Below are 16,223 nucleotides of genomic sequence, written 5' to 3' on the forward strand. Positions count from 1 at the left end.
GAGAGATGAGAGGGTAGAGGGGATTAGAAGCTGGTGAAACGGAGATGAAAAGAGAGAGTGGAAGGAGAGAGCGGGCTGTCTCATTAGGGGGAGAGTAATTGGGAGTGTGTAGCAAGGTGTATATGGGTTTTTGTGTGAGAGACTGACTTGATTTGTAGACTTTCACTTAAAGCACAATAAAAATTACAAAAAAAAATGTTGAGATGGGAATTGTTTTGCTATATGTATTTTCACCAAAATTTAAAAAAAGAATGTCGAAAACATGATACATTTTGCAAAAACATTATCTAACATGAAACTTTTGTAATTATGAGGCAAAACTGAATTATTGGTAAAATTTTATATACACCTTCTCTAATTGTTCATTTCATTTGATGTCCACCAACTTTCACCTGGAAGTGAAAATCTTCCTCACCAGGTTGCCTAATGCCCTCTTCACATCTTTATTCCTAAGCGTGTAGATGAAGGGGTTGAGTGTAGGTGTCACCACTCCATAGAAGAGAGCCATGAACTTGGGCTGGTCCCCTGTGATGGAAGAGGCGGGCTGAAGGTACATGCTAATGCCTGGGCCATAAAATAATAAAACTACTATGAGATGTGAAGAACATGTCCCAAAGGCCTTTTTCCTTCCCTCAGAAGACTTAATCTTCAGCATAGCATGCCCAATACAAGCATAAAAAGGCAGAGTGGAAGAGCTAATATAAAAATGCACACCACAAAGAGTGTGAGCCCATTAGCACTCTTTTCACCACAGGCAATCTTTATCAGAACAGGAATCTCACACAGTAAGTGATCCAGTTTGTTGAGACCACAGAGTGGCAACTGTAATGTAACAGTGCCCTCTGAGACAGCATAGGTCATTCCACTCAGCCACACAATGGATACTAGGAGGACACAGATTTGCTGATTCATGATGAGGGTGTAGTGAAGAGGCTTGCAGATGGCCACATAGCGATCCAAGGACATGAGAGCCAGGAGTAGACATTCTGTGCTGCCCATCATGTGGAAGAAATAAAGCTGAACTGCACAGCCCAAGTAGCTGATTGTCTTTTTAGAGCTTCCCAGGTTAAATAACATCTGAGGGACAATGCTTGTGGTATAACACATGTCCAAAAAGGAGAGGTTGGTGAGGAAGAAATACATGGGGCTGTGGAGACGGGGATCTAATTTGGACACCAGTATGATAGTGATGTTTCCCATCACGGCCATAGGGTATGTTATCAGAAGAATGACAAAGAGAGGGAGCTCCAGCCAAGGACGGTCAGCAAAGCCTAATAGGATAAATTCTTCAGGGCGGCTTTCATTAGTTAGTGCCATTATCTTCAGTTTATTTACTCTATAACAGGAAAATGGTAAGCAAGACACAATGAGTTATGAAATAATAAAACATGATTATGCATTGGTCATACATTCATACAATATGGGGTACAGTAACTTGAAGACAATATATAAGGGTAACATTATTTCCCTTCATGACAGCACAAATGAAGGGCAGTCACTTTAACCGTTCTTAAACTCAATTTCTTCCTGTGTATACAAGATGCCAATAACTATCTCCTTGGGTTGTGGTATCCAAAGAAAAATAGATATGGAAGTGTTTTGGAAACTTCAATGTAGTGATTTTCAACCTTTGGTTTACACAGTAATTGGCTGAGGAGGGTGTTAGAAATGTAGGTTATTGGTTCCTATATCCGGGTGTCTGATAGAGCTGATCTGGTATGGGGTCCAGGAATCACATGGGTCATTTAGAGAAACACTGCTGCAAAGCAGTGTCAGAAAAAGTAAAGGTATTAAGGAATCCACTGGACGGCGCCAACAACAACGTAGTTAAAGGAGGAGGAAAAATCCTGAAAATGTAAGAATCATCAAGATAGCCTTGTCCAGCCCCATGTATTTAGTTGAGTAATTAAGTCATCTGTATGTGGAATACAGCAAGAAAAGAAAGCAGTTTTAGCTTCAATTTTTTAATTATAAATTGAATTTGTTTTCTATGCATTCTTTCTTGCAAAACTATTGAGATTTAAAGTTCATGTATTTGATCTTCCATGAAAAATTTTAGCTAGTTTATGCATTTCGTAGAGATTTTCATTTGTGGAGTGGCTTATTAACCTGTATTATGTAAGAGTTTGGACTCTTGTCAGTGGCTTACTGATTGTTCATAGGTATAAAACATATTTGTAACTCCAGGAAACTGCTCTAAGGAGAAAAGTCTATATCCCACTTCAGACTCAGAGGTGTATTCCAGTCCAGAAATAATTTTAGTTTTTTTAAATTTTTTAGTTAAAAGACACATTGACAGAACAAAATTAACTAGCTGAGTGAAGTAATGGTTTGATATAGATTCATCTGGTAATGAGTTTTTTTGTTACAATATTCTTCCCTTTAAGTGGTGAAATGTGTTTCATGAAATCCCTATTTCTTCAAATGAAGTATATTTGGATGGGAAGTAAAGATATTGCATGAAGCAACAAAATTCTGAGTTGTCCTGTCAATCAATTAGTGTTTTAGGGTTACAGATTACCTTCTGTCTTTGTAATCTAGTGCTGCTGTAACAGAAGTACAACAAGTGGATGGCTTTAACAAAGAGAAATTTATTCTCTCACAGAGTAGTAGGCTACAAGGGGGAAGGCTTTGTCTGTTGGCTCTGGAAGAAGATCCTTGTTTGTCGTCAATTTCTACCCAGGCTAGGAGTTTCTCTTCACAGCAACACTGGTTGCAAAGGACACTCTCTTCTCCTGGTGCTGCTTTCTTCATGGTATGATGTCCCTCTGTCTCTCTGCTTGTTATTTCTCTCTTTTATATCTCAAAAGAGATTAGCTTAAGACACTATCTAATCTTGTAGATCCCATCAATATTACTACCACTAATCCATCTCACTAACATCATAGTGATGGGATTTACAACACATAGCAAAATCTCAGAAAATCAAAAAATGGTGGACAATCACACAATACTGGAAATTGTGACCTAGCCAAATTGGTAAACATATTTTTTGGGGACACAATTCAATCTCTGATACCTTCCTAGACCTACCTTCCTAAAAGTACAGTTTTCATAATCTCTTTTGCATTAAATCTCAAAGCCATTCTGCTAGGAATCACACAAAGCTATTTAGAGCTAAGATGTGAATGATGCCCTTTGCTGACACACCATCCTAGGCTAGGAGTATGCAGTAACAGTAACAAAACAAGAACAATAATTCCGTCTAATCCTTAATGATCCTTTATGTTCCACACATTGCAATACACTTTTTATATGCATGAACTCATTTTTTTGGTATCCATATTTCAGGATATTGTTAATCATTGATTCCTATAGCTAATAAGTAGGGAAGCTCTAAACATGAAAAAACAATCAATGCTCTAAATGAGTAGTAAGGTAATGAGACTAAATTTAGAATTTCAAGAGTCCAGAGAAAACATCTGTACTCCAGGGATGTTTCACGAATGAATGCTGTTCCTTACATATTAATTTGACCTTGATGTTATTAAAAATGTTATATGAACACATTGAATTTAAAAACGTGACTTGGGCTAAGTTATTTATCAGGTGAAAATTCTGTTTAGGTGGGACATGTAGTAAAACCATGAATTTATTTCATTGTTAAAATAATCAATCATTCTAAAAATTCCAATTTACCCACATTATTAAATAATTACAGTATAAGACATCTATTGCCTATTCCTTTTACAACTTTATATTTTTTCTATCATGGTTGTTCTTCAATGTTTTAGAGATTATTTTACATTTGATAGTCCATGAATTCTCTCATAATTAGTTCCATCTAACTCTAATGACAATATTCTTTCAAGTATGCTTTGTAGCTATTTTATTATTTGCATTAGTTGGCAATTTGTTTTATTACTTACCTTATTAAGTATAGTTTTGTTTGTGAATGGTGACCATCTCAAAGTATCCTTCATTTCACTGAAATATTTCCATAAATGGGAAATTTCTCTGAATGTTTCCTTAGAAACAAACACAGCAATAGGTCGGCTTAAACAATGTGATTTAGTCTTGAAGTACATTTAAGCTCTGCAGTTCTATCCCTAAATCTATAACCTTCTCCATGTTTTTCTTATGATGTTTCATTAATTTTAGCTCTTGGATCCCATGACTTTTGAATCTACCACTTCCCATGATTTTCCATCACTATTTTGCTACATGGGGATACATTTACCCATAGCTATTTAAGGTCATATTCATAAAGTACCATGACTCTGTTGCTTTTGACATCTTCTTTGCATCTCCACTCACTTTTTCATTCTAGTCTGTCTTATACATCTTTTTTCATCACACACAGTATTTTATTCATGTTTACAGCACTTTTTAGTTTTGTGTATTGTAAAGGGTCATTACAAGAAACAAAAGCTATGTCTGTGTGACACTAGAACATCTGTATAAAACACAGGGGTGGGTATCCGATCCATCAAATTTTGACCATACATAAAAAAATTCACGTGATTAAATGAGAGCTTCATACTTCATTCACTAAATTTGACATCTGTCAAATATAGTGTTTATTAATAGTTCAATAATTGTAAGGTTGGTTTATATAAGAGGGAGGGACAGAGAAAGACTAATTTATCACAATGAGAAAGGGAGTTGCTTCCCAACCCTTCAACTAGGTATTCTCAAAGTTGAAAAAAAGGTCTCTGAAATGAAATGCTCTTTGCTTTTTATATTTATATTAGGCATTAAGACCTACAAACATCCAAACTTCTTAATGCATTTTAAGAAAAATGTCTTTTTACTCACCTTATTTTGAGACATATCACTCAACAAAGAGCAATTATGAAGGAATGTATTTCAATTTTTGAAAGTTCATAGAAGGAAAATTGTAGTACACAGATAAACACCTAAGACAGTTTCAGAATGTGAGTTTTTAAGCTGATAAAAGGGCACCAAAGAAAAAACACAGTTTAGGAAGATAATAGCAGGTAACATCAAGGATGTCTTGCTGATTTGTTATTTGTATTTTTTTCCTGAGGCCTTTTGAGCATTGTTTTCAAACAAGCCATTTGTCCCTATCCCGGATGGATTAGCAGAGAAAGTTCCTTGGGACAGGGTCCTCTGAAGAAATGCTTCTTGTGTCCAATTAGCTGCCTACTCTCTTGAGGCTGGGAGTAAGTTCTTTTGAGTGTTAGGATTGTTTTGAAATAAACTCAGTCACTTTTCTAAAAAAAAATGATCACTAATTTTAAAAAAGATATAATTAGAGCAGAACGTATTTGAATGAATCATCCAGGGAACTTAAATACAAGCTTCTTCAATATCTTCTGTCATTCTTAGAATATCTCATATAAGATTCAGTTATTTTTATTCATCTTAATAAAATTGCACAAAGATGAGTTGAAAAGGGGAAGAAAAAAATCAGTCAAAGTTAGATCTCTAGAATGAGAGGGTAAGTGGTAGAGATAAGAGATACAGAATAAGTACTTGGTATATACTCTGATGTAGATACAACCACCAAAAAAAGGCAGGAGACTATTGCTGGTGGGAATGCAAATTGGTAGAGCTGTTGTAGAAAATAGTGTGGCAGTCCCTCAAAAAACTAAAAATAGAACTACCACATGACCTAGCAAATACACTCCTATATACCCAAAAGACTTGAAAGCAGAGACTCACAGACTTGAACACCAAAGATCATTGCAGCACTTTTCACAAAAGCCAAAAGGTGGAAACAGCCTAAATGACCATCAACAAATGAATGAATAAACAAAATGTGGTACATACATACAATGGAATACTAATCAGCAAGTAGGAGAAACGAAGTCTCGATACATTCTAGTATATGGTTGGAGCTTGAATTAGTCTGAGATAAGTCAACCACAAAAGGACAAATATTGTATAAACCCATTCCTGTCAAATCGATTCAGACTCATAGCAACCCTATGGGACAAAGCAGAATTGCTTCATAGGGTTTCCAAAGAGCAACTGGTGGATTAGAACTGCTGACCTTCTGGTTAGCAGCCAAGCTCTTAACCAATGCACTAGCAGGGTTCCAAATATTGTATGACCATACAAGAAAAGGCAAACATATAGAAATCAAAGTTTATTAATGGTTACAAGGGGTGTTTATAGAAAACTGAGTTTCAGTTTACAGTGATGGAAAAATCACAGCCAATTATTGTTAAGTGATGTCGGTAAGTTGTACACCTGTAAAAAGTTGAAATGGCAAAAGTTGTGTGGAAGACATATTTGTAACAATGACAAAAAATGTAGCTGGTGAGGCTGCTTACGTGCAACCAAACACTTCATGGGATTTGGTTTCTTGTTTAGGGTCATGGTTTCATGGCACATCCTGTTAATTGTCTTAATAACATGTTTAGTGCTTCTGTTTTACCTCCCAGTTGTTTGCATAATGCCTGGGGTCTTAAAAGCATGAAAGCACTCATCCAAGGCACAACGATGGGTCTGTATTCACCTGGAACAACTGAGGAAGAAGGAGAGTCAGGAATAGAAGGAGGGAATGGACATGTGACTAATTGCCACCGTGTACACCTGCCTTCTTTGCCATGAGACCAGAAGAACTGCAACCATTACTGAACATCTTGATCAAAGATTCTATAGAAAAACCTTGATCAGAAGAGAAAAATACGGGACAGAATTTCAGATTCTAATGGACTCCAGACTTTCTGAAACCTTGGAGGCTGGATGAACCCCTGAAACTATTGCGCTGATATAGTCTTTGAAATGTAAGACAAAAATATTCCATGAAGTCTTAAAACCAAACTATAAAAAAAAATAGCTTAGCTTAACTAGTCAATAATGTCTGCCTTGAGCTTTATGCTCTTTTAAGATCTATCTATATGGGATTAAAGTGACCATAGGAATTCAAAAGATTTGATAGGCAACTTAGGGGGCAGTGAGCTTATGTTAATGGAGGAGGAAAAACTCAGAAAAGGCAGGTGAGAATGGTTGCATAACTTGAAGAATGAAATCAATGTCACTAAATAACACATGTAGAAAATGTTGACTTGGTGTATGTTTTGTTGTGTATATTCTCAATAACACCACCCAAATAAATAAAATTTAATATAAGAAAAAAGGTTTATCATAGGAGGAGTTGAACAGATATTTCCACGTCTTAGGGGAGTTGTTATAAGGAAAAAAATTAGATAATACTTGTGAAATGCTTTACACATCCTAGTACATAAATAAATATTTGTAAGTACTAAAAAAAAAATGAAGAAGAAGAAGAAGCAGGAGAAAGGAAAGGAAGTATATGGGAAGAAGAAAAATCTTTCCCTGAGTAAGTATTAACAAAGCTTAAAATGAAATTATTTTGAAATGAATGCAAGAGAGTGGGGGGGGGAAGATATTATTCATTAATTTCAATAGTGCTCATATTAGAAAACCAATAATAATGTCCATAAAAGGTACTGGTATAAAAGTAACCACAAGAGCAATAAGTTCAAATCTCCAAATACCACAATGATACCAAATACAGAGAAAAAGCAAACTGACTGCATAATGTAAATTTTTATATACATTTATGAGTATATACTAAATTTATGAATATATTACACCTATATTCACATATTTATAAATATGTACTAAAATACCACGTGAAAGAACTAAGTCAAAAGTATCTACTGTGTCAACAAACAAAAACTGGACCTAATTTATCTATCTAAAAAAAAAATTTTTTTAGATTATTTAATGAAGCAAAATCCAACTCCATGCTATATCCCAGGTACACACCTAAAACAAAATGTCTTGTTGGGATCTTATTATAAATTAAGTAGAGAAATGCTCAGGTTTGCGGAGCATAAACTCATGTAGTTTATTTCCAAAGTAATCATGGCAAGGCACACAGATAAGACCCACAGACATTCATTCAGATGTGGAGAATCAGGGTAGGGTAAAGTCAGTCCAAAAATTGAAGTCCAAATCTTCAGCCTTCAAGCATTTGTCTTTAATGAGAGGTCCCTGGAAGAACACTTTACCAATGACTTGTCCTTGGAGGAGGTTTCTCATAACTGGGGTTTGAGGTTGGTGGCAGTGGCACTGGCAGGCAGAGTCTCCAGTAGCATCTGTCTCAGTCTTGCGAGATGTCAAAGACTCGATTTATAGAGTCGTTATGCCTATACCTTGCTCTCAGGAGATAAAAGCCTGGGGCTTTTAGTGGGTTAGTTCCTCTGGTCATGCATGATAAGGATCTATCAGAGGATGGCCAGTTCACATTGCATCAGCTTGATTTATGACAAAGGTTCATAATCAGAGGTGCGCACTCTAGGTGTCTAAAATAGATAAACTAAGAGTTATATCACATCATATCACAGTAATGCAGTTTACAACAAGGTAGTTGCTATAATATTAGAAGTTGTTTATGATGAAATTGTCAATGTTAGATTTGTTAACAACTTAGCTTAAATGTTCAAGTTACACATCCCATGTTTCACACATAAGAGATTTGGGATCACTACATTATAAGCATACATCACACTACTTAAAAAAAAAAAAAAGCAGTTGATATTTTACTGTGGGCCAAATATATTTTAATTTATTTTGACAGAGCATCCATGCTGGTGCATACTAGCTGAGTATCAGCCTTGCCTCTAACCATCATCAAAAATAAACACAAAATTACCATATGACTCTACAATTCCACTTCTAGATATATACACACCAAAAAGAAATGAAACCAGGAATGCAAACGGATATTTGTACAACAATGCAATAATGCATTGCAGCATTATTCACAATAGCCAAAGGGCAAAAATAACTCAAATGCCCATCAACAGATGAATGGATTAAGAAAAATTGTGTTGCATTTGTACAATGGAATATTACTCAGACATAGAGAGAAATAAAGTCTTGATACATGTTACAAATGGATGAACCTTGAAAAAATTATGCTGAGTGAAATCAATCGGTCACAAAAAGACAAATATTATGTGATCCTACTTATATGAAACATCTACAACAGACAAATGCATAGAACCAAAGCACATTAGTGGTTACTGGGGGCAGGAGGGCAACAAAAATGGTAGCAACTACTTAGGGGACACTGAGTTTCTGTTAAGGGTGATGAAAATTGGAAATGGAGAGCACTGATGGCTGACAACATGATGAAAACAAATAATGCCAAGTAAAATTTCTTGAAATGGAAAATGTTTTGCTATATATATTTTTACCACAATTAAAAAAAGAAAAAGAATATCACAAATAGGACACATTTTGCAAGAACATCATCTAACATGAAATTTTGGGAATTATGAGACAAAACTGAATTATTAAAGAAAATTTTATATAAACCTACTGTAGTTGTTAAACAATTTCATTTGAAGCCCACCATCTTTCACTTGGAACTGAAAATCCTTCTCCTCAGGTTACCTAATGCCCCCTTCACATCCTTATTCCTAAGGGTGTAGATGAAGGGGTTGAGTGTAGGTGTCACCACTCCATAGAAGAGAGCCATGAACTTGGGCTGGTCCCTAGTGATGGAAGAGGAGGGCTGAAGGTACATGCTAATGGCTGGACCATAAAACAAGAAAACTACAATGAGGTGGGAAGAACATGTCCCAAAAGCCTTTCTCCTTCCCTCAGAAGACTTAATCTTCAACATAGCATGTCCAATACAAGCATAGGAAGCAAGAATTAAGCAGAGTGGAACAGCTAACATAAAAATGCATACAACAGAGAGTGTAAGCTCATTAGCACTCTTTTCACCACAGGCAATCTTTATCAGAACAGGAATCTCACACAGTAAGTGATCCAGTTGGTTGAGACCACAGAGTGGCAACTGTAATGTAACAGTGGCCTCTGAGACAGCATAGGTCATTCCACTCAACCACACAATGGATACTAGGAGGACACAGATTTGCTGATTCATGATGAGGGTGTAGTGAAGAGGCTTGCAGATGGCCACATAACGATCCAAGGACATGAGAGCCAGGAGTAGACATTCTGTGCTGCCCATCATGTGGAAGAAATAAAGCTGAACTGCACAGCCCAAGTAGCTGATTGTCTTTTTAGAGCTTCCCAGGTTAAACAACATCTGAGGGACAATGCTTGTGGTATAACACATGTCCAAAAAGGAGAGGTTGGTGAGGAAGAAATACATGGGGCTGTGGAGACGGGGATCTAACTTTGACACCAGAATGATGGCGATGTTTCCCATCATGGCCATAGGGTATGTTATCAGAAGCATAACAAAGAGAGGAAGCTCCATCCAAGGGCGGTCAGTGAACCCTAGTAGAATAAATTCTTCAGAGTGGCTTCCGTTAATTAGTGCCATTATCATCAATTTATTTCATCTGCAGTAGGAAGTGGTAGGGAAGATAAAAAGAGTCATGACCAATGAGCAAACATAATTATGCATTGGTCGTCCATTCATAGAAGATGGTGTACTGTAACTTAGGTGGAAATATCATAAAGCATCTGGTACCAGTTGACTAATTTCTTTTCCTGACCCTGTAAAGGCAGCCACTTTAAACACACAGCCTAAACATTCTCAAAAGAAATTTCTGCCTTTGTAATAAGATGCCAATAACTATCTCCTTAGGTTGTGTTGAGGATTAAAGGAAAAACATACATAAATGTGTTTTCGAATTTCTAAAGCAATGGTTTTCAACTTTGCTTACATAAAATCAACCAAGAAGGGCTGGTCAAATACAGATTATTGTTTCCTCTTTCAGGTGTCTGATAGAGTAGATGTGGCATGAGGCAAAGGAAACAGATGGCTCATTTTCAGAAACTGCTGCAAAGCAGTTTCAAGAAGAGTATAAAGATATTGAGGTAGCAATAGTAGAGGGAGGAGGAGAAATTCTGGAACTATAAAATCATCAAAATAGACTTGTCCAGCCCTACCTAGTTTGGAAACCCTGGTGGCGTACTGGTTAAGAGCTATGGCTGCTAACCAAAAGTTCAGCAGTTTGAATCCAGCAACCGCTCCTTGGAAACTCTATGGGGCAGTTCTACTTTGTCTCATAGGGTCACTATGAGTCAGAATCGACTTGACAGCAGCAGGTTACCTAGTTAGTTGAAAAATTTTGCCATCTGTATAGAAGGTAAAGGAGTCCTTGGGTCATGGAATTGGTTAACACGCTTAGCTACTAAACAAAAGTTGGAGGTCTGAGTCTCCCCAGAGGCACCTTGGAAAAAGGGCTAGTGATCTATTTCTAACAAAAACAGTCACTGAGGGCAAGGGCGAAGGTGGGGCGGCAGCGAGTTGGGGGCGCGGAGGAGACAGCATCCAGAGCAATTTTTGAATAACAGAAAAAATTGTGAAAAAAGTACAGCTGTGGAGTTTACATTAACTTTACTCAAAAGAATTTGGTCGGGGGCAGAGCCAAGATGGCGGACTAGGCAGACGCTACCTCGGATCCCTCTTACAACAAAGACACGGAAAAACAAGTGAATCGATCACATACATAACAATCTACGAACCCTGAACAACAAACACAGATTTAGAGACAGAGAACGAACTAATACGGGGAAGCAGCGATTGTTTCCAGAGCCTGGAGCCAGCGTACCAATCAGGTACGGCAAAAGCACAGAGAGCTGCTCCACCCCCCTAAACTAACCCCGGGAGGGAGACCAGCCGGTTCCGCGGGCGGTGTGGGACGCAGCCGGTAGGAGAAGTCCCTGGGAGGCAGTGACTGGTCTTGGAGCAGGAAGAGCAGCGTCCCAGCCAGGGAACCGTCGCGCCGGGATTTGGACTGGACGCAGGTACGGCATAAACACGGAGAGCTGCTCCACCCCCCCGAACTAACCCCGGGAAGGGGCCCAGCCGGGTCGTGCGGGCGGCATGGGACACAGCCGATACGAGAAGTCCCCGGGAGGCAGCGACTGGTATTGGAGCGGGGAGAACAGCGTCCCAGCCGGGACACTCGGTCACGGCACGAGCACGGGGAGCTGCTCCACCCATCTGAACTAACCCCGGGAGGGGGCCCACTTGGTTCACGGGGGCGGCACGGCCACGCGGCTGGAGGGAAGAGAAGTCCCCGGGAGGCAGTGACTGATTTTGGAGTCGAGAGTGCACCGTCCCAGTAGGGGAGCCTTGACGCTGGGCGTGGGGCTGGAAGCGGAGGATCTGACCGTGACTCCAGCGGGCCAGACACCCCGGGGGCAATCTCCACACAGCCAGCACACATAGGCGACACACCCGCGGGAATCTCAGATATAATAGTCATTCCAAGCAAGACAAGCAACTCTGGCTATATTCTGACGTGCTACTCTCCTATCTCTCTGTTCCCTCCCCCACCCTCCCCAGGCGGCTTCATTAACATCCGAATAGCCTGAGCCAGAGGGAGAACTCTGATAGGGGTCTGACTGCATTTTTTTTTTAGCGGATTTTCTGGAAAAACTAGTTTCCCAGTGATGGCTCAGAGACAACAATCCATATCAAACCACTTAAAGAAGCAGACCATGACAGCTTCTCCAACCCCCCAAACAAAAGAATCAAAATCTTTCCCAAATGAAGATACAATCCTGGAATTATCAGATACAGAATATAAAAAACTAATTTACAGAATGCTTAAAGATATCACAAATGAAATTAGGATAACTGCAGAAAAAGCCAAGGAACACACCGATAAAACTGTTGAAGAACTCAAAAGGATTATTCAAGAACATAGTGGAAAAATTAATAAGTTGCAAGAATCCATAGAGAGACAACATGTAGAAATCCAAAAGATTAACAATAAAATAACAGAATTAGACAATGCAATAGGAAGTCAGAGGAGCAGAATCGAGCAATTCGAATGCAGACTGGGACATCTGGAGGGCCAGGGAATCAACACCAACATAGCTGAAAAACAATCAGATAAAAGAATTAAAAAAAATGAAGAAACCCTAAGAATCATGTGGGACTCTATCAAGAAGGATAACCTGCAGATGATTGGAGTCCCAGAACAGGGAGGGGGGACAGAAAACACAGAGAAAATAGTTGAAGAACTCCTGACACAAAACTTCCCTGACATCATGAAAGACGAAAGGATATCTATCCAAGATGCTCATCGAACCCCATTTAAGATTGATCCCAAAAGAAAAACACCAAGACATATTATCATCAAACTCACCAAAACCAAAGATAAAGAGAAAATTTTAAAAGCAGCCAGGGAGAAAAGAAAGGTTTCCTTCAAGGGAGGATCAATAAGAATAAGTTCAGACTACTCAGCAGAAACCATGCAGGCAAGAAGGGAATGGAATGACATATACAGAACACTGAAGGAGAAAAACTGCCAGCCAAGGATCATATATCCAGCAAAACTCTCTCTGAAATATGAAGGCAAAATTAAGATATTTACAGACAAACACAAGTTTAGAGAATTTGCAAAAACCAAACCAAAGCTACAAGAAATACTAAAGGATATTGTTTGGTCAGAGAACCAATAATATCAGATACCAGCACAACACAAGGTCACAAAACAGAATGTACTGATATCAACTCAAATAGGGAAATCACAAAAACAAACAAATTAAGATTAATTAAAAAAAAAAATACACATAACAGGGAATCATGGAAGTCAATAGGTAAAAGATCACAATAATCAAAAAGAGGGACTAAATACAGGAGGCATTGAACTGCCATATGGAGAGTGATACAAGGCGATATAGAACAATACAAGTTAGGTTTTTACTTAGAAAAATAGGGGTAAATAATAAGGTAACCACAAAAAGGTATAACAAGTCTATAACTCAAGATAAAAACCAAGAAAAACATAACGACTCAACTAACATAAAGCCAAACACTATGAAAATGAGGATCTCACAATTTACTAAGAAAAACGCCTCAGCACAAAAAAGTATGTGGAAAAATGAAATTGTCAACAACACACATAAAAAGGCATGAAAATGACAGCACTAAAAGCGTATTTATCTATAATTACCCTGAATGTAAATGGACTAAATGCACCAATAAAGAGACAGAGAGTCACGGACTGGATAAAGAAACACGATCCATCTATATGCTGCCTACAAGAGACACACCTTACACTTAGAGACGCAAACAAACTAAAACTCAAAGGATGGAAAAAAGTATATCAAGCAAACAATAAGCAAAAAAGAAGAGGAGTAGCAATATTAATTTCTGACAAAATAGACTTTAGACTTAAATCTACCACAAAGGATAAAGAAGGACGCTATATAATGATAAAAGGGACAATTGATCAGGAAGACATAACCATATTAAATATTTATGCACCCAATGACAGGGCTACAAGATACATAAATCAAATTTTAACAGAATTGAAAAGTGAGATAGATACCTCCACAATTATAGTAGGAGACTTCAACACACCACTTTCGGAGAAGGACAGGACATCTAGTAAGAAGCTCAATAGAGACACGGAAGATCTAATTACGACACTCAACCAACTTGACCTCATTGACTTATACAGAACTCTCCACCCAACTGCTGCAAAATATACTTTATTTTCTAGCGCACATGGAACATTCTCTAGAATAGACCACATATTAGGTCATAAAACAAACCTCTGCAGAGTCCAAAACATCGAAATATTACAAAGCATCTTCTCAGACCACAAGGCAATAAAACTAGAGATCAATAACAGAAAAACTAGGGAAAAGAAATCAAATACTTGGAAAATGAACAATACCCTCCTGAAAAAAGACTGGGTTATAGAAGACATCAAGAAGGGAATAAGGAAATTCATACAAAGCAACGAGAATGAAAATACTTCCTATCAAAACCTCTGGGACACAGCAAAAGCAGTGCTCAGAGGCCAATTTATATCGATAAATGCACACATACAAAAAGAAGAAAGGGCCAAAATCAGAGAACTGTCCCTACAACTTGAACAAATAGAAACTGAGCAACAAAAGAATCCATCAGGCACCAGAAGAAAACAAATAATAAAAATTAGAGCTGAACTAAATGAATTAGAGAACAGAAAAACAATTGAAAGAATTAACAAAGCCAAAAGCTGGTTCTTTGAAAAAATTAACAAAATTGATAAACCATTGGCTAGACTGACTAAAGAAATACAGGAAAGGAAACAAATAACCCGAATAAGAAATGAGAAGGACCACATCACAACAGAACCAAATGAAATTAAAAGAATCATTTCAGATTATTATGAAAAATTGTACTCTAACAAATTTGAAAACCTAGAAAAAATGGATGAATTCCTGGAAAAACACTACCTACCTAAACTAACACATTCAGAAGTAGAACAACTAAATAGACCCATAACAAAATAAGAGATTGAAACGGTAATCAAAAAACTCCCAACAAAAAAAAAGCCCTGGCCCAGACGGCTTCACTGCAGAGTTCTACCAAACTTTCAGAGAAGAGTTAACACCACTACTTCTGAAGGTATTCCAAAGCATAGAAAAAGACGGAATACTACCCAACTCATTCTATGAAGCCACCATCTCCCTGATACCAAAACCAGGTAAAGACATTACAAAAAAAAGAAAAATTTAGACCTATATCCCTCATGAACATAGATGCAAAAATCCTCAACAAAATTCTAGCCAATAGAATCCAACAACACATGAAAAAAATAATTCACCCTGATCAAGTGGGATTTATACCAGGGATGCAAGGCTGGTTTAATATCAGAAAAACCATTAATGTAATCCACCACATAAATAAAACAAAAGACAAAAACCACATGATCTTATCAATTGATGCAGAAAAGGCATTTGACAAAGTCCAACACCGATTTATGATAAAAACTCTTACCAAAATAGGAATTGAAGGAAAATTCCTCAACATAATAAAGGGCATCTATGCAAAGCCAACAGCCAATATCACTCTAAATGGAGAGAACCTGAAAGCATTTCCCTTGAGAACGGGAACCAGACAAGGATGCCCTTTATCACCGCTCTTATTCAACATCGTGCTAGAAGTCCTAGCCAGGGCAATTAGGCTAGACAAAGAAATAAAAGGTATCTGGATTGGCAAGGAAGAAGTAAAGTTATCACTATTTGCAGATGACATGATTATATACATAGAAAACCCTAAGGAATCCTCCAGAAAACTACTGAAACTAATAGAAGAGTTTGGCAGAGTCTCAGGTTATAAAATAAACACACAAAAATCACTTGGATTCCTCTACATCAACAAAAAGAACACCGAAGAGGAAATAACCAAATCAATACCATTCACTGTAGCCCCCAAGAAGATAAGATATTAGGAATAAATCTCACCAAGGATGTAAAAGACCTATACAAAGAAAACTACAAAGCTCTACTACAAGAAATTCAAAAGGACATACTTAAGTGGAAAACATACCTTGCTCATG

The 16,223-nt window shown here is 37.7% G+C and overlaps 1 protein-coding gene and 1 pseudogene across 1 annotated transcript; both read right to left on the minus strand.

Annotated features, from left to right (window-relative positions):
- Window positions 1-388: 388 nt before the first annotated feature.
- Window positions 389-1,412, minus strand: LOC135232987 (olfactory receptor 2B11-like; annotated as a pseudogene).
- A 7,580-nt stretch (window positions 1,413-8,992) lies between these two features.
- Window positions 8,993-10,246, minus strand: LOC100660730 (olfactory receptor 2B11-like). The gene has a single exon (XM_064295764.1). It carries the CDS (start codon window positions 10,244-10,246, stop codon window positions 9,308-9,310), a length of 939 nt encoding a protein of 312 aa, XP_064151834.1. The 3' UTR covers window positions 8,993-9,307.
- Between the last annotated feature and the right edge of the window lie 5,977 nt (window positions 10,247-16,223).

Source organism: Loxodonta africana, chromosome 1, assembly GCF_030014295.1.
Source record: "Loxodonta africana isolate mLoxAfr1 chromosome 1, mLoxAfr1.hap2, whole genome shotgun sequence".
NCBI lineage: Eukaryota > Metazoa > Chordata > Mammalia > Proboscidea > Elephantidae > Loxodonta > Loxodonta africana.

Coding starts and splice junctions, on each gene's coding strand:
- LOC100660730 (XM_064295764.1), bottom strand. CDS start 10,246: ATGGCACTAATTAACGGAAGCCACTCTGAAGAATTTATTCTACTAGGG.